General features: G+C 44.7%; 1 protein-coding gene across 1 annotated transcript in view; it reads left to right on the forward strand.

Moving 5' to 3' along the window:
* Positions 1-1,369: 1,369 nt before the first annotated feature.
* Positions 1,370-21,731, forward strand: part of SERPINE2 (serpin family E member 2) — a 24,013-nt gene continuing 3,651 nt past the window's right edge. The window contains exons 1-6 of the mRNA XM_006906665.3: positions 1,370-1,642; positions 4,420-4,647; positions 9,562-9,759; positions 17,160-17,358; positions 19,266-19,366; positions 21,213-21,299. Of these exons, the coding sequence (XP_006906727.2) occupies positions 1,384-1,642; positions 4,420-4,647; positions 9,562-9,759; positions 17,160-17,358; positions 19,266-19,366; positions 21,213-21,299 (1,072 nt within the window). The 5' untranslated portion in view covers positions 1,370-1,383. The remainder of the gene's footprint in view (positions 1,643-4,419; positions 4,648-9,561; positions 9,760-17,159; positions 17,359-19,265; positions 19,367-21,212; positions 21,300-21,731) is intronic.

Here is a 21,731-nt window from a genome sequence, read left to right on the forward strand (position 1 = left end):
GAAGGCAAGGACACACCAAGTGCTGGTTTTGCCTGACGCTGATCCGGTGCCCTTTCTTTGTCCTGGAGCCCAGAGTCCTTATTCCTCGTCACTCCTGTCACCTGTCTCCTGAGTGGCTCTCCTCTTTCCCGTTCTCTGCAGACACGCCCCGCCTCCTACTTGGAGTGCACCTGACGGGAGAACGAATCGGTTCCCAGGGAACTTGGGCTCAGCAGAAACTTCGTTGGGTCTGTGACGGGGGAGCCAAATTAGCCACATCACGAATTCTGCTTTTGTTTTACTGGCTGCCATTTTTAGGTTCTTACTTTTCTAAAAACACATGTAAACACCTCCCTCTTATTTGCCACAGCCAAAGAGAGCTGGGTAATTGGTAATCAAGGAAGAAAGCACATTTCAAAAAAAAAAAAAAAAAATCACCGTAATGGAGAATATCAGTGTAAACAGTGCCATCCTCATAGTTGTCGAATTTACCAATGTTCTGCTCTATTGTAGATTTAAGGGTGTCACTTTAATTTATTTTAATTAACAGTTCTTTAAGAAAATAATATGTTCATGTTAAAAAATCAAGTGGACGGTATGCAGTTATAAGGTAATCATAGCAACCCGAGTGGTTTCTCCCTTAGAGGGAAACCCAAGAGCTATACCAGGCTCCACGGGTCCTTCGGGATGCGGCCCCTCCTTCCTCTTCATTCCCCCGGGGCCCTTACTTCACGGCCACCCCGACCTCAAACATACCACGTTTATTCCCACCTCGGGGCCTCTGCGCTGCCATCCCTCTCTCGGGCGTGCCCGCCGCCCTGCTGACTGCCTGGCTGGGTCTGTCTCCTCTCTCAGGTCTTACCATGAGCGTTTCCTCCACAGAGGTGGCTCCGTCCCAGCCCGTCATTCGCTGCCATCACTGTGTTTGGGTGGCCTGGCCCTGATGGCTCTCTGAGGTTACTTTCTTGCTTCCTGGTCTCTTTTCTGTCCGCTCTGGGATGGCAGCACCATGGCGGCAGGGGGCTTGGCCATCTTTATTACAGCGTATGCTCTGCACAGTAGGGACTTGGTCAATGTTGGTTTAATCGAATGAACAATGGTGTTATTTATGAGAAATGAATAACAATTAAGAATAGTGTCCGACAAACAGTTTGGATCTACCAAGTGGAGGTTCCCTTCTGCTCGCTCCCCATCCCCCTGACAATATACAGTCAAAACCGATCGCATCTACACCGTTCTAGCTTAAATATATTGAGAAGGCATTAATTTCTGCTGAGTGCCGTAAATCGTAACGTGCCAGGTACAGAGTAGCCCTGCCCCCCCCCAAAAAAGTGTTCATTTTAGCAGAATGTCAATGTTCTTTGTCTAATCTGATTTTTCAGGCTGGCCATGCCGGAAGGAACCATGAGTTGGCACTTCCCCTGCTTCCTCCTGGCCACCGTGACTTTGCCCTCCGCGTGCCTGCAGTTCAATCCTCGGCCTCTGGAGGAACTGGGCTCTGACATAGGAATCCAGGTTTTCAATCAGATTGTCAAGTCGCGGCCTCGTGACAACATCATCGTTTCCCCCCATGGCATCGCATCCGCCTTGGGGATGCTGCAGCTGGGAGCCAGCGGCAGAACGAAGCTGCAGCTTGCCATGATGATGAAATACAATGTGAACGGTGCGTGCGCTGGGCCCTGGCTGCAGGGTCGTGCAAGGGTCATGCAGGGGTCGTGCCGGGGTCCTGCACCAGAAGGGTTCCCTGCTGGGTCTCCGCTTACAGCCCCGAGAAGCAAGCAGAGCAGCCTGGGGGTTCACTGGTGCCATCTGGGGTTCAGGCCATTCTCCTCTAAACGACAGGTGTTGTGGTACCGGAAGTTACGAGAACTGGCTTCTGGCCTCTGTTCTGCAGCTCTGGGGCTTTGGGTCCATCACTTGACCTCTCTACGCTCCAGTTTTCTCATCTTGGAAAAGAAAACTGTCCGTCTGCCCCACCTGCATGGCATACAGAGCTAAAAATGCATTATGGCTGTGAATGCACTTTTAAAACTATAAACTGGGGAGCGGGGGTGGGGGTGGTGGCCGTGGAGGACAGCACGAGGAAGCCTTGTGGTGATGGGACTGTGCTCTGTCTCGACCGTGGTGGCGGACACGTGAATCTACACGGGGGATACAATTGCATAGAGCTCCACACACATGCGCACACACATGCACACGTGTGCGCGCACACACACAGGCGCACATAGAAATCAAGTGCGATCTGAATGAAACTAACTGTGCCAATGGCAATTTCCTGGTTGTGGTACTGTGCCATAGTCATACACGAGATCACCATTGGGAGAAACAGCGAAAGGTACATGGGACACCCTATCTACTGTTTCGTAAGTTCCCGTGAACCTATAATTATTTCAAAATAAAAGGCTACAAAATTTTTTTTTTTTTAAGTAGAGCCCAAGGGAAAAAGCTTGTTTTTTTTTTTGTTTTTGTTTTTGTTTTTTTTTTAAAAGAAACCGCTGATTTTAGTTACTTATTAAAACATAACGTAAGAACTTACATGCCCTGGCAATGTCATGTTGCTTTCGCTACCACTTTCTTGCCCAGAAGGTTACCTGCCACCTGCTTTTCCACGCTTCAGGGTGCGAGGGAGCAGGGCAGGCTTCGGAGCCCTTCGTGGCATTGTGACCTCGAGCGAGTCCCTTTTCACATCTAGGTCTCCCTAACTTTATGGGAAAATGAGGGATTTTTGCTACCCATGGGCTATCCCTTCTGCCGGCCATGACATTCTGGGGCTCCTGACTGTGCTAATGCCTTCAGCCGGGTGAGGAAGACGAGACAGATGGGGAGTTATGTACTCAGGCTCTCAGCGTAGCCTCCAGCGCTGCCGGCACCAAACGTCTAACCGCCCTGCTCTGACTACTGATTATGCGGCATGGAAGTTTTGCATGAGTTTGCGATTTGTTCACCTGTCAGAAGCAGGAAAAGGCCAAATACGTAGAACACACTGTTCTGCCTCTGGCATGGGAGTTCAGAAAACTCTTGTTGATGTATAACTTCATAGTGAATCACCGCTAGAATTTATGGCCTTTCCTAGTGTCGTCCAGGTCCCGTCAGCCAATGCAGTTCCAAAATGGCAATTGGATTTTTGTTGTTTGTGTTAACGCTGAGCCACATTCATTTTAAGCAGTATTTCCAAAGTTTCGATGATATCGCCCTGTTGACCACTCCCCACCGCACCCTTTTCTTCCTCCAAAATCGCTAACGGTTATGCCGTAGGCTGTGATTTCAGTTGGCATGAGATACTCATCCAAGGGAGCCTGAGTGATTGTTCAGGCCCCAGTTCTGGATCAGTGGTGATGCTCTCGTTGACGATGGTGGCAGCCAGTTTGCGGGGACAGAGAGGAAAGGTTTGTCCTGTTCTTCTAGGGTGTGTGGAGGAGGCAGAGTGGCTCAAGGGGACAGACTTGGGACTTGGCCTCTGGAGTTTGCTGCTCCCTTCCTTATAGAATGGGCTCGCCTCCTCCTGCTGGGCCTGCTCACAGAACCGTGTGGGGCAGACTCACGAGAGGCCCAACAAAGGCCCGAGGGTCACCTCTGTGTGAGGCATGGGAGACTTTACCCTGCCTTTGTTTAAAGGATCCGAAGAAGAGACACTCAGAGGGACAAGTCAGCCCCCCAGAAAGCCATCAAGATCGCCCCGCAGGCTGTTCTAGGACAGTGCCATTTTGAAAAGACCCCAAGCGATTAAGAAGGATCCATAATTAACAAGTTCTCTGTAGAAACACATTTCTTCCTTGTAACTTATTTTCCTCTTTTCCATGCTCTAAAACTAAATGGAGCATGTATGAACGGCTCGTGTAAAATAAAGCTTACGTCGCCATAAAATTAATCCCTGTACTTTGTGAGCTTTATACCAAGCAAGGCTCACATTGTTCTTGGATGGTGGCGCCTGGCAACTTCTGACAGTCTCTCGAATGCTCGTTTTCTTCATTTTTCTTCCAAAATAGAGAAGGGGAATCATGTTGTTAAATCTTCGGCAGGAAAGGAAATCGCCCTCAAGATGGTGAAGCGAAAAAGAGAATAGGTTGGGGAGAATCCTTCCATTTACCGCACCCCCCCACCCCCACATCTACCTAACGGGGGAGCTCGCCAGTCTCCCTGTTGACCTGGTGCCAAGAAGATGTTCCAGGAGAATGAGGTCCACGTGGGGCAGAGCAGAGAGCACCTCAAATATGCTATAGACGTGCGACTGACTTTAAGACCTGTTAATCGTACTTTATTTTATCCCCTCCCCCCTTTCTCAATACGAGGCCACGGAGAAAGCAAAAAAATTGTGGTCTCTCGCTACTCATACTTGTCTCGTTTATACTGTTTTTATTTGCCATAAGATAGCAGATAACTTTGGAACATCATTTTTCTGAAATATTTTGGGAATACTGCATTTTCTCGTTTCTGCTTTAGGACTCGGTAAAATGTTAAAGAGGATCAACAAGGCCATCGTCTCCAAGAAGAACAAAGACGTCGTGACCGTGGCCAACGCCATGTTTGTGGAGAAGGCCTCTAAACTCGAAGCGCCTTTCGTCGCGAGAAACAAGGATGTGTTTCAGTGCAAGGTCTGGAATCTCAACTTTGAGTCTCCAGCCTCCGCCTGTGACTCCATCAATGCGTGGGTTAAAAACGAGACCAGGGGTGAGTGGTCACAGCTCCTCGGGCCCCTATGTTGTGCGATCTTACACTTCGCAAATGAAAGTGTGAGTTAGACTCAAAGATTCGAACGTGGGTCTGCAATCCAGTGACGCTTCCGTTGGGAAGGGCCAGCACCCAGGTCCCTGAGCTGTCTTTTCTTTCTTAGCAGGCCTCACAGCTCGGTCCGCCTTCCTTTCTTTTTCATGCGACCACTCCTTGTGTCCCTTGTGGGTTTCCCTCCCTGTGGCATGGGCGGCAGAGCAGAATACAGCCTCGCAGACTCCTTTCTCTCACTGCGTCTCATCCCCAGAGTGCTTGCCCATGGGCCCTTGTCTGTTTTGCAAGTTTTACTCCTCGCTCCTTCCTGCTTTTGCATCTGCCGTCTCTTTTGCCCGGAATGTCCTTATCAGCCTTTAAGATTCAAGAATGATCTCTCTCCTCACCTTCCCGGCCTCTTGCTTCTGTCATCTCTCGGGACGTGGGTGCCTCCTCTCTGGTTGACTGGCACATGATGATGCGTCTTCTGTGCCCCTTCATTATAGCAGTTTCCACGCGGTGTAATGATTGCTTGTTGACGTGCGTCTCTTCTCTCCTGCAACTGAGAAAACGTCTAACGTCAGTGTCTAACAGTTTTGAACCTGTTAATTTGTAAACCGCAGGTCCAGGTGAAAACATCCGGGAAGAGAGGTAGGTCCAGATTAACAGAGGCAAGTTAAGTCCAGGGTTGTAGATGTGGGAACCGTTTTTCACAGAAGGGAGAGTCAAGGTCACAGGAATGCAAGCAAAAGAGACTCACTAGGGAGAAGAAGCTCAAAGACAAAACTTGGGGAAATTCGGGCTTTTCAGGTCATGTTTCTCAAAGCAGGGTTCCCGATGCACCTGCATGAGAATTACTTGGGGCGTATGCTTAGAAGGGAGATCACTGGACCCCAACCTACTGAGTCAGAATCTCCGAGGGAGAGGATGCCGACATTCTTTGTTAAAACAAATTCTCCCGCGGTCCACGTCCACCACCCATCACCACCCTTACACGCGGGACTGTTCGAGACCCATTTGAGGGACTAACGAAGAGAGAGATAGACAAGGAATGCTCTGGAGGGTGTAGGAGAACCAGGCTGGCTTTGGGGAACTCGTGGCGCCTTTGCTCAACAGGATCCTGGACGGTGCAATCTGGGTTCCCTCCCTGAAACCACGAAACCATCAGGAGACCCGCAAACGCGGAGGGTTTCGTGGTTTTTCTGAGCCTGCGCGCCTCAGAGCAGTGGTAGGAAGCTGACGACACTCGGAAGCTAAGTGGCCGTTTGATTGGCACGTCACTGTGCCCTCCCAGCCTTCCTCTGCACGATGTAATGGGAACATTAAATCATATTAGAATACCACTTGACAGGTTTCAGAGCACTTGGATGCGCATCATCTCAATTGCTTGCTGCGTCTCTGGGGAGGGCAAGTGCTGAGACTCACACGGTGCCTTCCGACCCCACAGACCCAACTCCCTCTTTGTAAACAAATATTTTTAATTCTCCTGTTTACAGTCCCGAAATGAAATGTATAGGCCATATAACCTGAACACAACAGACGCAACATTTTTTAAACTAATAGAATACCAAACTACAATACAAGGAAAAAGGAAAGTAATTTATATATGAAAAAAAACCCATGGGCACAGCGACACCTGAATACGTAACGAAGCAGACCAAGACGCATCTGTTGTAACTGGCGACTCGGAAGCCACAAGCTGAATGCATTACCATTGTTAATGTGATTGTTTTCTGAACCAGTGCAATACCCTTGGTAAATTTCCAAATAAAACAAGTATAATCTCCACTCGATTTACATAGTAGTCACATTCCTAGCAAATGCAGTGTACGTTTGAAGTATGCCCCACCCCCGCCAAAGTTACATGTGTTTGCATGAAAAAGAGTGAGATTCTGGGCTCAGATCTTAATAAGGAGATTTCTCACTGATGTGAATAATATCAGGCCTGGTGTTTGAAAGTTATGCAGGGAGAGGACAGTTCTTCATTGAGACCGTTTTGAATGTTACAGGACATGTCGCATCTCTGGCCACTGCCCATTCAACCAGAAATGCTCCCACAAATTTCTAAGCTACCCGCTCAGGGCGAACTGCCCCACTGAGAAGTACCTGCCTACATGACAGGTCTCAGAAGGACCCAGGAGACTGAACAGTCCATGAGCAGACGACGGTGAAGTCTGTCCCTGGGGAGATGGTGGCCTCTGCCCTTGCAGGGAGTGGAAGAACCAACACAAAGGCCACTTCCCGCGTGGAGGGGCGTGGAGATGGCCCAGCCAGGCTGCCCTGCCCCCTCTCTGCGGCCTCATCCTCTGTCCTGTCACACACCCCACACGTGCTGCCTGCTATACCTGGAACACCTCCCTTCCCCTTTCCCCTTGAGAACGTCCATTCATTTTCACACTGTCAAATAGCATGACTGTTAAAAGCCTAAGTTCTGAGTTTGAACCTCAGTCTGCCACTTACTGACTGTGTAACCTTAGGCAAGTTAGTTAACCTCCCTGATCCTCAGCATTTTTGTCTGTAAAATGGAGATGTAATAGCGATCGATACCTCCTGGAAGAGTTGTAACAACATTAAGATCATTAACAGATAAAAATAATACACGTAAAGCATTCAGCACTGTGCCTGGCACTTAGCAGATGTGCAAGCGTGAGCTATTTTTATAGCCGTTAGCTCAAGTAATACATCCTCAGGGAGCCGTTCATCCCTGATCTTGCCGACCAGATCGGAGTCCCCTCTTCCTTGCCCTCACATCCCTGAGTACTTCCACTTCAAGGCACTTACTGCAACTGCAGCTTTGCACTTTTCCAAGTCTTCATGGCAGCCTCTACCTCTCGAATCCATAGCTCTTTGAAGGTGGGGCACATTTTTGTTCTTTCTTATCTAAAAGAATACCTGGCACCTAAGAGGGAGGCATCTAAGGAGGCTGGGAGGATGGATGGTGGCTATATCGGTGTACATGTGGATGGATGATAGATGCATATTTGTGACATTTGTTGATGGCAGGTCCCCCATATGCCTTCTTGCCTCTAAACTATGCATTTCTTCACCTTTCTTTTCTTTTTAGTTTTTCATGCCACATTACAGTATTTTAGTCCTTCCAGTGGCAATCAGAGGTTTTATTTATCTCAGCAGAAAAGGACTGAACAGATGTATGTCTTCAGACACTTAGCGAGCACTGACTGCATGCTGCGCATAGAGCTAAGCATGATTTTTAAAAAATGAATGGCAGGTCCCTATTCTTGCGCGGTTCATGGTTCAGTTGGGAGAGCGAGACATCTTAAATTTGTCCAGAATAAAATACCACGGTGTAATGCAGGCACTGAGCCGCGGGCTTTGTGGAAAGTGCCTGGGTGTCAGGAGGGTGAGGAGAGCAGACCGGGAGAGGGGACCACTGAACTACGTCCCAAAGGCAGGTGGGGGTTGGACCGGGCAGTGTCCCCAGCAAAGGCAAGAAACATTCATTATTGAGGAACCAACTCTAAGGAGCTTGCTCTCCCTGGAGTACAGAGTTCTGACTTCCTTCCCGCAGGGAAGCCTGTTCGCAGAGGCCGGCCTTGTATTGATCCATGGCTGTTTATTTACGGCTTATGTATTTTTCTTCCATGCCCGCGTTAAGGAGGCGCTGGTGCCCCCTTGTGGAAGCAATGAGCAGTCATGGAACTGTCTTACTGAGTGCTCTGTGGGTCCAGGGACCCCCGGTCTGCTTCTTTACCATGTTTTGTTTAAACATTTGTTCATTTTACACGAGAATCTTCTTGAGCTTTATTTAAAAAGACTTAAAGCTCTCTGCTGAATTAAACATTCTTGCTCCCTCAGAAACTATTGGTTTTATTATCACCATTTAACATATAACTTGCATTTATTACTTTTTTTTTTTAACATGTTTGGTCTAAAGATGACATTAAACTAATTTTTAATAGCTTTGGGTATTAGCAATGCTTCTTACTTGTGCATGCGCACGTACTCACACACACACACACACACACACACACACACACACCCATACCCACACCCACACACACCCCTGAACCTTCCAATATGGAGCAAAAGGAACCTAAATGAACAACCAGAGTGTCAAGCACAGGTAATACTTTGGAGCATCTTTGTGACTTCACAGGAGCATCCTGGAACTATGGGGGTCGCTCCTTCCTTCACTCATGACACAAACAAGGTGGATCATCCTGACCTCTTGAGAAGAGTATTTTCATTCAAAATTAGGAGTTCCAGGACAGACCTCATTTCTTTTTATCTCTATAATTTTAGCACCTAGCTTGATCCCTGACCCATAAATCTAGACACCAATTTTAACTTCAACTCTTTAGTTCCGAGGCCTTGTGATAACCGTGGGCCACAAACTAATGTTCAGTATTTCTAAAATTTTAAGAGAAATTAAGCATTTATCTTTGATAACCTTGCATAGCCTGAAGTGTTTGTTTATTTGGACTGCGATAAATCAACTATGGTTAAAACGACACGAGAATTGCTTATCTCATGCTGACCAAAATCCCTCACTGACCGTCATACGTATCAGCTATTAGCAGAAATAGGGAAATTAATTAAGTATAGTTTATTTGAATGAGTAAAATTTTCTAAAGCATGGGGCCGATAGGGAATAGTTATAAAAGAATTTCTTGATGCAAAGTTTGGTAATCCCTAAATGTAGAGTTTCTAAAGTCGTTTCCTGGTGTCTGATCTTTAATTTGTTTTCAGCTTTAATTTTTAGTGAGGAAAAAAAAATTAGTACAAAAGGATATCGCACAAAATTTCTTTTTAAAATCTTTTAAGAATTCCGTCGAGTTTTTCATTCTGCACGGTCCAACAGCTCCCTCCGGTGGACTGCCAGCCCTGAGTCTCCTCCCTCTCTGTTCTGTGACTTCACAGGTATGATCGACAACCTGCTCTCCCCGGACCTTATCGATGGTGTGCTGACCAAGATGGTCCTGGTTAACGCCCTGTATTTTAAGGGTCTGTGGAAGTCACGATTTCGGCCTGAGAATACGAAGAAACGTACATTTGTGGCAGCCGACGGAAAGTCCTATCAAGTGCCGATGCTGGCCCAGCTCTCCTTGTTTCAGAGTGGTGAGTTCACACCTGGCGAGGTTCGGTTTCAGAGCGTGCCAGCCGCAGAAAGGCCTGCATGCCTTGCCTTAGCTCAGGAGCAAATCCACCTCTTTATGTTTTTAAAAAACATCCGAGAAGGGGAGGGAAGAGTTCTTTTAAAAGCTCATGGTAAATCTATTTACAAAGATTACATATCAGTAGGTAACACACATAAGCTTTTAGGTTGAAAATTTAAAGATGAAAGGGCAATTCACAAATTAGTATCAATGGGCAGTAAACAGATAAAAGTATTAATTCATCGTTAGTAATTTTACGTTACTAAATTAGAAATAAAAGTAAAAATTAGATTTCTTTTCCACTTATCAGATTTGCAAAAATTAGGAAGATCGACGAAGCTCAGTCGTGGCTGGTGCTGGGGGAAGTGGCATCTCTAAGCTCAGTTGGTGGCCAGGAGCCATGGTCTGGAGGACTCCCTAGAGTCCTCCAGAGTCATTGCCCTCAGCAGCTGCACACTGAGGAGGTGATCCTCTAAAGTTAATCACACACTAGCAAATAAATAAAAGCAGGATACAGACAGATAGCTAACACATGTGAGAGTTAGATTTTAATTTATATAAGTAGAAAGATAATATAAATATGGTCGATTTCAGAAAACAAGTTATAGAACAGCAGATGCAGATTCATCTCATTTATATAAAATACTTTCTACATATTCCTTCGTCTGTAGAGACATGTTAAATGCTAACAGTGGTAGCATATCAAATGATTATTTTTCTTTATCTGAATTTGAAATTTCTAACAATATGGATCTTGTTTACAATAAAGAAAAATAATGACGCATCTCTGCTGTCATTTCCACGGCATAGGTAACTAAGTCTGGTGATTACCTTTTAAATCTGGTTTCATGGAAACACTAACGGTCCTATTTAAATGATCTTCCTTTTCCTTTGTAAGTTAGCCTTGATGTCTTCAACCAATACCTGGACATATGGGCCTCAAGTATTTCCTTTGCATATTCAGTATATTAGCTTTAAGTACAGCTCACATCACACCAGCCCGATTCTTTAAATTAAGGAATGACTCATGTGAGGGACACAAAAAACAAAGTCACTTTCCTTCTCACTTGTCATTCATCAAGCTTCTTAGTAAAATTTTGTCATTGGCTCAGTAAATTTTTTTAAAAAGATAATATTTATTTAAAAGTTGTGTGGAAAGGTATCGTACAAAGCAACTGAGAATAATAAAAGGCTCTTTTTGCCCCCAAATCACTCTCAGGTTAAGACTAAATCGAAACTCCAGCATGGCCACCAGTTCAGATCCAAAGTAAATTTGATTTTAGGTCAATCTTTATACACATTCTGCATTCTACTAAAATGAAAAGCGAAGGGACCTCATTTACTCTATGTTTCTATTGCTGAAAAATAGCAAATAAGTCAGTAGTCAAAGATTAAAATGCAAGGATTCTGTAGACATTCCCATGAAAGATTAAATGTTTGTGTTTACAGGAATGAATATCACACACTTTAATTGAGTATGTAGGACATTCCCAGAGAGGAAGTTGCATCTCCCAGGTAGCTTTACAATTAAGAACTGATTTGTCTAAGAATATACGTGTGCATTTTACAGAAAGTAACATACAAATCCACTCCTGTTGTCAAAGGTTCAAGTTCTGTGTAACTGCAGTATGCTGGACGTCTTCCCTGATTCGTGCTGTCCCTTCTCTACCCTGTTCTGAGTCCCCAGGAGGCTGCATCAGTGGGCTCCCTTGTCCTCTGCCTTCCTGTTGGGTTGGCTAACGAGGTGACTCAGCAGTTGACAGGGGTTAGGGAGGAGAGAGGGCTTGGGCACTGGCTTCTCAGCCTTCTCCCTGCAGTCACCAAGGCCACTGCATCTCTCCACCAAGGTCTTAGCTCCTGCCATCAGGGGCTGCCGGCAGGTCTTTCTCTCGGGGTCACCTCCTCTTCCCTCACCCCTCCCAGCCTGAAGGCTCGTAGTGGTGCCCCAGTGTTTGTAGCCCAGGATTCTATCTTTAATGGTTTCTCTATACCCCACTCATGCTTTATAAGTAGTCCCTTCATTAACCTCTGCTTAAATGACCCATTTCTTGTCGGACTCGGACTAATCTGGGCTGAATTCAGCACAGAACACAATAGTCCCCATCTCTCCACCATTCTCATCCCTCACAAGTAAACGCGGTGAGCAGCACGTTGTCATCCTCCCTGCTCTCTGTTCTGTGCCTGTCATTGGGTTTTTCCTGAGCAACCTGGAATCGGAACCCAGGTTTTCCCGTGGGCCGTGCATCAGAATACAGGGTGTCATATGTGCCCCGGTTTCCCACTTTGGCCAACAGAGCCGCTTTTTATGGAAAAACGGGGCAGGTTTGTCTCGTTGCGGCTGGGAAGAAAGCGCAGCTGTTGGTGACGGCCCCGAGCAGGCATTTGTTTGCATGACGACAGTCCGCTTAGCCGGGCACCCGTTTCCTCCTGTCTCATCACAGGCTGGCCAATGCAACCGGCCAGCGCTCCAAGATGGGCAGTCCCAGCTGAGGCGAGCCAGGCCGCCCTGCCCAGACCCACACATGCAGCTTCCGGTGTCACCTGCCAAACGTTTCCTAGGCTTCATCCAGCCTTGCTGTTCTTGGTCACTTGGCCAAAACACTGCAATCCCCCAAGGTGTCACCAAGATCTCTGAGAAGATTCACTTAGCAACAATAAAAATGGGTGAGAAATGCTTCTCGACTTAAGTCTAATAAAGTATAAGCACTTTGAGGAGAGAAACTTTTCTATTAAAAAAAAAAAAGCCTTCAAATCTTTTTTGTGGTAGAAGTGTATGTCTTGCTCACTGCAGAATGCTCAAATATAAGGCAGAAAGTGAACGATTCCCTATCACCCATTCCCCAGCATAAAAACCCCTATTAAGTGTTAGATGTATCGTTTGAGACCATTTGTATGGATATATAAAATATGTTTATAAGACTCTTTTGTATACATAGGATTACACCTTAATTTCTATTCTATAATTTGCTTTATTCGCTATATAGTGTATCTTGGAAAACTTTATGTCAATTCATGTGTATCTGCTTGATCCTTTTATCCACTGCATAATATTCCATGGTAAAAATGTATCATAATAGCCTATGGATGGCCGTTTACTTTTTTCCCATAACAAATAGCACTTCGGTGAGAATTCTCCTACATAAACCTTTAGATACTTGTGTCAGAACTTCTAACAGTAATTTCCTTACATAGGAATGACTGAGTCAAAGTTATTACAGATTTTTTTTTGTTTTTATGGTTATATGTTTAGACTTAGAGGGTTTTTTTTTTTATTTTTAAAAAGCCCACAGAGAACTTCAAATGTATGTGTGTATGTGCGTGTGTAAATATACAGTATATCAGTATATTTCTAGAATCCACTCTGAACTTCCAACTTATACCTACCTAACCATATTACTTCTTTATTTGATTGTCTGTTAGGTCCTGGTTCCATCAATAAATGCATCACTGCTCTCTCCCACCTAGTTCTTTGGCCAGTTTTCTTTAGCTCAGTACTCACTCAGTTGCTTAAAGTTTAAGCCACACCTCCTTCAGCATCAACTCTCCCCATACTCTCTTGGCCCTCCAGCCCGAGCATAGCTTACAGGTAGTGGATCTATTTGTTGTCATCTTTTTTCCAAACATATATTTCAGTATTACTGAAGTATAGCCTGAACAGTTCCTTAAGAACTCAGGACGTCCATAAAGCTACTTGTGGTAAAAGGGCATCAGAGAGACTTTCGGCTTTCAGGCTTTCCCGATATTAAATATTTAAAATATTCTGATTTTACAGGCCGAGAAGAGTTCTTAACATTTCAGCCTAGTTACTACTTCCTCCCTTGTAGGCCTTCAAATAGAAATCAGAATGTTTTAGAGAGCTTTCCAGAAAAACTGGATCATCCCCAAAATGCCACTTACAGAAAGTTCTAAATCTTCTCTATATTTTTAATCCTTGATTCTCTGCCTAATTATTTCTCATTAAAGGTTTTGTTGATCCCCATTCATCTAAGAGAAAAGACTACTTTTCCCCCTTTTTAAATCTTTTGTTCTTTTTAGAATAAACCAGCCTGCTTCGTTCACATTAGTATATATCCCAGAAATTAACCTCATTAAAGAACAGTCAGTCTACTTCCCAGAGGATAAAGAATGGAGGGCCTGGAGCAGGACATTTTCAAAAGAAGAGATGGGGGACAGTGAGGGCCCCCGGCTCTGACACCAGGTTCCCAAGTTCCTTTTTCTTTCATTATGCTCCACTGTAGTTTGTGTGGTTTCTTTCTCCTGCTGGAGTGAGTGTCTTTTGAGCAGCGACTTAACACCCAAGAAGTGAAGTTTTATGAAGCCGCTGACGTCAGCAGATGAAAGCTTTTGCTGTGTGCGGCCACTGTGCTAAGCACTATGCATATGTTTTCTCATTTAATTTTCACAGCAACTCTGTAAGACAGGTACTCTTATCCTATTGAACAGATAGATAAACGAAGATGCGGAGTTAGGGAATTCACCCACGTCCCAGAGCCAGCGTGTGTCTGAGTCAGGATTTGAATCCAGGTCTTGTAGGCCCAGATCTTGTGTCTTTCACCTCAGCACTTGCCCTCTATAAAACGATGCTGTGGAAGCAGCACCTTAGTGATGGAAGGAGAGGAAAGGTGTTACTTTGTCTCCTGGCCCCTCAAGCCACCAAATAAAGATGAGCATGCAAGGGGTATGTTCTGCTGCGTCCTAGCTGACGGTCGTCATCAGTGCCTGTGATCAGAAGCAGAGATGGGGCCAAGGAGAAGTGAATCATCAGGCAGATGTGAGTGACTGGATGTCAAATGGTTAGCAGTTATTCATATTATTGATTAGTTAATGATGTATCCAGTCGAGGCTGGATTAACTGATGGAAGTAGAAGCTGTCCCCCACCCCAACATACCCCAGCTCCTCAGTTTTATTATTCATGCCCCCCATCCTTATCAGAACATTAAATATTTCTAGAGGTGTTTAACAAATGCCTCCAGGTCCTTATTCCATGCCCTGGAGTAATCATTTATTAACTACTTTCTAAATTTCACAGTTTCTAAAAATTAGCTCTGCCCCGACTAGGGACCTAATGTCTTCTTTGAGGATTAAAGGGCTTACTAGGAAGTGACTTTTCTCTCACCTTCTCACGGATGTTTCAGTTTCTGTTGAGACCGTTTTATCATGCAAGATCAAAGGAAAGACAAAGGATCCCATGTTTGCATTGTCGGTAGCCCCAAGAAAGAACCCAGCCTAGAGTGACAGTTCCCAAGCACCCTGAGCTGAGGCTGGGCCACTGGTTCCGAACAGCCCTGAAGCAAGGTGGGAACAGAGCATCCTAAATGCTCCACAGATTGCCCACATATTTCTCCCTTAAGGAGAATCTGCAATGTCATCCTATAATGACATACATTCTAATTGCTTCACTATTTTTTTAAATCACATTTTACAGCCAGAAGTGTTATTTGACAGAGCTGGATGTCTCTCTCCCTCTCTCTTCCTCCATCCCTTCCTCCCAACCCCCATCTATGGAGACCTGGCTTATTGCTGTCCCCCGTCTCAAGTGCAGTGATTGGCAAAGGTTGTCTCCAAAGAAAAGACAAGTGAAAATCATGAGAGAAACTCGATTTCTCTTTTCCTCCTTCCTTAAGTTTGGTGTCCTTCTAGGTCATTTAGAGAAGGAGGAAGAAGGGGCCAGCGTTCAGTGGGCACTCACCATGGGCCAGGCCTAGCTAAGTGTCTTATACATTTTTTCTCACTTAATCATCACAAAAACCCTACACACTCAATACCCCTGGCAGCTCCCTCCTCCATATTCGGCGCCCAGAGGTTAGGTAACTTCACCAAGTTCACCGAGTTCTTCTTAAGAAGTTTGAACTGTTTAATAAAACCTTTCAGAAATCTACCATAAATCTGGAAATGCTGGTTTTTCCATTACTTCATTAGTTTTTATAACTCTCTCATTGCATGCCCAATGCGAAGGTTATACATTTTTTCTCATTTAATCATCACAAAAACCCTACACACTCAATACCCCTGGCAGCTCCCTCTTCCATATTCGGCGCCCAGAGGTTAGGTAACTTCACCAAGTTCACCGAGTTCTTAAGAAGTTTGAACTGTTTAATAAAACCTTTCAGAAATCTACCATAAATCTGGAAATACTGGTTTTTCCATTACTTCATTAGTTTTTATAACTCTCTCATTGCATGCCCAATGCGAAGGTTTCATGGGTTCCTAGGGCGTGCCGTGTGGAAGACTCCTTCCCCAGGGAGTTAGTAGCCTCTCTGGGCCCCACGCCCATGAGCTGGGCTTCTCCCCAGTGCCCTCCATGACGACACGCTCATCCACACTGATTGGCGGTGCTCAGGTGTGCTGCTCAGTGGCTAAAAGTTTTCAATATTTTACGTGGGCTAAAAGGGTTTTAAGATCAAATTAGTTCGGGAAACCCGGAGATAACTAGAGTTCAACAGTTTTCTTCAGAATATCTCAGAGCCTTTATAATACTGACATATATTATAAGACTGCCAGAAGAATCAAGGGTCCAGGGAATCCTAAACTTACTGGGATGCGGAATCTATTTTGTCTACCAAGCATCTTGTGGGTCATATGTTCTCTGGATGACATTTGGACAAATGCTGGTTTAAATCATTCCTGGGTTTTAATTAGCAAGCACAAGTACCATAAAGTATCTGAGAGCCTATTGATAGTTATTGGAATGGATGAAGAATGAGTAGGGAGTCACAGTAGCGATAGAGGAAGACCGACTTGGGCATTAGACATACTGAGCCTGAGTCCCGGTACTCCACTTCTTAGCCACGTGTTTCCTGGTGGGTTACTTCATTTCTCTAACGTGGCCTCCCCAGCAGTCAAATAGACTGCTTATATCAACCTATGTCAACCGTGTGCAGCACTGTAGATTCCCAGCGTGTTCTAGGGGTGGTCGGTATGGGCCTGGCACAGAGTGGGCCCCGCTGCCCTCCATTCTCTTCAGCAAGCACAACACGTAGGCTCAGCCAAAAGAATCGTTCTAAGGCAAGCTCAAGTTCATTCCTTTGTTCATATGGTGAGGGTCAGCTTCTTGCAAAGCACTGTATTCTAAGAGCCTTATGATCTGGTTAAATTCTACTCAACAGAATTAATATAATGTTAGTGCCGCCCAAAGGCATTCTGTTAAGACGTGTCTAGACTGAAGAAAGGGAATTCTTTACCAGGGAAGGAAGAAGTAATTGTCCTTATTTTTGTCCTTCGAAGGAAGCTATTTTTGGAAAACGGAAGTTCTCAAACTGAATTGCTCTCTTCCCTCTGAAGCTACCCTGGTGATCGGCAGCCACTCATGCCTCGTCTGGAAGTCATCAAGGATACACTGAACCTGCCTCTGATTTCTTTAGGGTCGACAAGCACCCCCAGTGGCTTATGGTACAACTTCATTGAATTACCCTACCATGGGGATAGCATCAGCATGCTGATTGCACTGCCGAGCGAGAGCTCCACCCCACTCTCGGCCATCATCCCTCACATCAGCACCAAGACCATCGACAGCTGGAAGAGCATGATGGTGCCCAAGAGGGTGCAGGTCATCCTGCCCAAGTAAGTAGCTCCTTTCCCTAAAAGAGAAAACGGCAGGTGGAGTGCTCAGTCCTTGATAGTGATTGTGTCCGATACCAGACCCCACGAGGCTGAAATACGGCACATCACGAAGCCCATTTTATTTTGCAGAAATTGCATGGTGGGAATACAAGGCTGTGCTTTTTTCAAAGTTTGGTTTGGTTTTTTTTTCCCCCACCCTGTGCCTCTTATATGGCAAAATAATGACGATGGGGAAGGAGAGAAAGCAGCCTAGCATTTGAGCCTTCATAAAACCACAAGCTCATATGCCACTGCAAAGCTTTGAACGTATCTCATTCTGTTCAAAAGACTGAAAAACATATGCATATCATATCGGTATGATGAAAATACAGTAAAGTTTAGTAGTGTGCCTGTAGATTCCCAGCGTGTTCTAGGGGTGGTCGGTATGGGCCTGGCACAAAGTCGGCCCCCTCCCCGCCTCCATTCTCTTCAGCAAGCACAACACGTAGGCTCAGCCAAAAGAATCGTTCTAAGGCAAGCTCAAGTTCATTCCTTTGTTCATATGGTGAGGGTCAGCTTCTTGCAAAGCACTGTATTCTTGATAAGGAGTTTCATTTTGGTTACTTACGTCTTAGCTAGAAGTTGCTAAAGACCAAGATCCAAAAACTAAGTGGTAGGAAAATATTTTGAAACCACCCAGGCAGAATTCTTACATTCTAGGCGAGTTTGTTTTTTCTATTATACTCTAAAAGTATAAGATAGGTAGAATTTGAGCTCTCATGACTTGAATCCAAGGGAAAAGTAATCCCAAATTCTGTCTGAATACTAAATTTCTAAAAGGTCAGAGAATGCTTTGCCTAAATCTGTGAAAGACGCAATGATGTCTCCTTTCTATGAACTTTTTAACATTAGCGTTCTGCCAGTCCCTAGGACTTTTAACCACTCAGGTTTCAGTGGTGGTAGCAATACCTTCCAGTTCTAATCATTTTTAATTTCCAGCCACTGAGTTAAGAAATCAAAGTACACTGATAATGAGTACTGGTAATCCTCCCAAGATTATTTTTTGTTATAAGTCTTCTCATAGGCAATGCTTGATATAAATGAATAAGATGGTGACATTGTGGGTACAATTATGATGGTAAATTACCTTTGTAGCCCATCTGTGATGAGAGTCTGCTCACCTACTCTTGTTGCCCTCCCACAGGATGCGATAAAATCTGGTAAAATGTTTTATGTTGATAGGTTTAATAGAAGACGCATGACTGGCTGTAACGTCAGATAACCTACAAATATGCAAGAAACCCATACTATACCCAAATATTATCCCATGACACCTATTCCTAATGCTTGCTCTCGTTTTAACAGTTAAATACTTTCAGAATCCCAACATGAACTACAAGGAATGTATCTCCTGTCTTTTGACCATCCCCAATCCCAGTAAGATGGTAGTTTTTACAGCATCCAAGATGATGGCTCTTTGGTTGGACATAGGGAAGAACTGTAGATATTGTAGATATTTTACAGCATCCAAGATGATGGCTCTTTGGTTGGACATGGGGAAGAACTGTAGATATTGCAGAGTGCGAGACACTTGTCAACACCCTGCATCTCCCTATCGGCGTAAGAGAAGATGCTCCTGAGTCCTGAAATAGGGAGCCTGTTGCACATGAGGATGAGAACAGCCCTACTTGCTGTTACTATATGGGCTGCTTATTTCACCAGCTAAGCGTTCGAGAGATGAGTTATTCCATACTTAACCTGGTTTTTAAATCTTAGGATTAAAATTTACAATACAATTTAGACTGCTGTTCAGAGCATGCTTAAAAAAGAATCTGTTGATAAACGTTTTTCCACTGGCACTGATTATATCATTTTGTATCATTTATAGTCTAATGATTGTTTCCTTCTATTTTCTGCTTTCATGCTAGGTTCACAGCTGTAACACAAACAGATCTGAAGGAGCCACTGAAAGCTCTTGGCATCATCGACATGTTTGATCCATTAAAGGCAAATTTTGCAAAAATCTCAAGTATGTTCAATTTAAAACTTATTCTTCAACTTGTGAAGACTGTGTTACAAACTGAGTCTCTGATTTATTCAGAAAGCAAAGGTCAAAATTAAGAGTGGTTACCTTAAAACTCTCCACAGTTTAATGCGATCTGTTACCCAGTGATGCTATTGACCCTTAGTCATTTAAATCATCATAAGTCGGTCGATTTCACATGTATGTTTCATGTGAAGCCCGATCGACTCTACACAGTTAAAGAAATATTTTGTATATTGTCTCTGTTACCTAAAAATCTGGCTTTCAATTAGATATTAGTTTTTTTTTTTTAATGCAAACTTTTTTCCTATGTTTGCAAAATCAAGATTGGGGAGCATGTAGTATATCTAGATATGAATTTCGGCATTTCATGACCATTAATTTGAGATACTATAACTTCAGAGGAATCTGATTTGAATTTTTTTGCCAAAACATCCAGGATACAGCTGGTATGATTTTTCCTTCATCTGCCAATATAGGTACCTTTTTTTTGGATTTATATTTGAATGGTCAGTCCTTTGTCTTTTTAATTTGGAGCATAGCAGCCTCCTTTCAAAAAAAAAGTCATGGCTTATACATTATTTGTACTCCATTTTGTACTTTTCCCCTTGAGGAAGAATTCATTCATTACCAACCTCGGTTAGTAATGAACACCTATGTGCCTTGGGCATAAACTCAGCTCCTCTGGTGAAAGGGCCACTCCATGGGTGTTCCGATGCCCTCAGCCCTGTTAACTGAACGCTCATGCCCGCCCAGCAGCATTCTCGTCACCTGGGAGCTTCTTTAAAATGCATGATCTTGGGTCTGACCCAGACCTGCTGAATCAGAATCTTCACTTTACCATATTCCTCAGCCCAGTGACGTTTGAGAAGCACTGTTTTAACTTGCGCTTTCTCCTTCAGGGTTATCCTACATAGTGTCCTACATAGTGTCCCCAGGAAGCTCACAGGTGTTCAGAGGGAAGACCTAGTGCTCGAAATTATCCCAAGAAGTTCCATGTAACCTTGAAGGTGACTTGGGCCTTGCCAAAGTGCCTCTCACTCACCATCGGTCACATTACAGCTGAGCATCGGTGCAGATACCTTAAACCCGATGACGCAAAAACCACTTTTTCCCTTTGCATCCGAACTTACGTCCAGTCAAGGCTGACATTAACTTTCGTTTGCATTGCCCCTAAAAGCTGCACCCAGTGGGTACTGCCGGAATGGTAAAGATTCGCTAACAAGAGTGAATTCACTGGAAGGGGTCAGCGGCTCAGCTGCGTTTCTGAGTTTGGCCCGCCACACAGTCCAAACTCTTATACTTGGTTCTCTTCTCTCACTAATATGCCCACAAGATGAGTGGCTTTCATTATGAGAAGCCAGCAGTTACTCTGCTACTGACTAGCCATGTGATTTGAGGGCAGATTTTTTTTTTTTAAACACCCTAGGCCTCAGTTTCCCCATCTGCAAATGCCGTCTGAAATCCTTCCTGGATCTGACATCCCGTAAATGAAAAATAATGTCGGCTTGCCGCTTCTGGAAAAATGGGCTTCCTTTTTAAAGCTCTGCTCTTTTAATTTTTTTCATAAAATTCTTAGTGATCAGAGTTGAATTTCCAGAAACAGTAACACCTCTGGGGTCTGGGATGGCCCCCATGACGTGATGTCATAGTTCACTCAGCAGAGACTGAAATTTACCATAGGTGACAGTCATCCTTACACTTTGAATCACTGGGACTGTAAGAGATCACTTCTTACACCTTCTAAGAACTGGCATTTGCCATGGCCGAGGGTAAACAGCTGGCCTGCATATCAAACATACGCTGTTTTTGTCTTATTTTCTGGAAACAGGGTCAGAAAACCTTCATGTTTCTCAAATCTTGCAAAAAGCAAAAATCGAAGTCAGTGAAGATGGAACCAGAGCTTCAGCAGTCACAGGTAGGCCAGAGCATGTGGCGGGGTGGGGGCTGGACTTGCTGTGGGGATCGAGCGTCTCCCGTTCACACTCATCAGCCTCCGGCCGGGCACTGTAGATTGACCATTGGAAGACCGTGGTGGATTTAGACAGGTTCAGGACCTGTGTCCGCGAAGCTCAGAGTCTTTTCGTCCTTAGAGAAAGCACTTCGGTGAGGGAAGTTCCCCTAGGATAAGGGCCGACAAACTCTTTCTGTAAAGAGCTAAACAGTATGTAGTTTCTGCTTCGTGGGCTGTAGAGTCTCCAGCTCTGCCATTATAGTGAGGAAACAGTACAGATGATACAAGAAATAGAGGTGTGGTCGTGTTTCTATAAAACTTTATCGAAGCAGGATCTGACCCCTAGACTTAGCCCGAGCACAGTAATTTGCTGAACCTTGTTATCGGCCAAAAAAA

This window comes from Pteropus alecto, unplaced genomic scaffold (genome assembly GCF_000325575.1).
Source record: "Pteropus alecto unplaced genomic scaffold, ASM32557v1 scaffold110, whole genome shotgun sequence".
Classification (NCBI taxonomy): domain Eukaryota; kingdom Metazoa; phylum Chordata; class Mammalia; order Chiroptera; family Pteropodidae; genus Pteropus; species Pteropus alecto.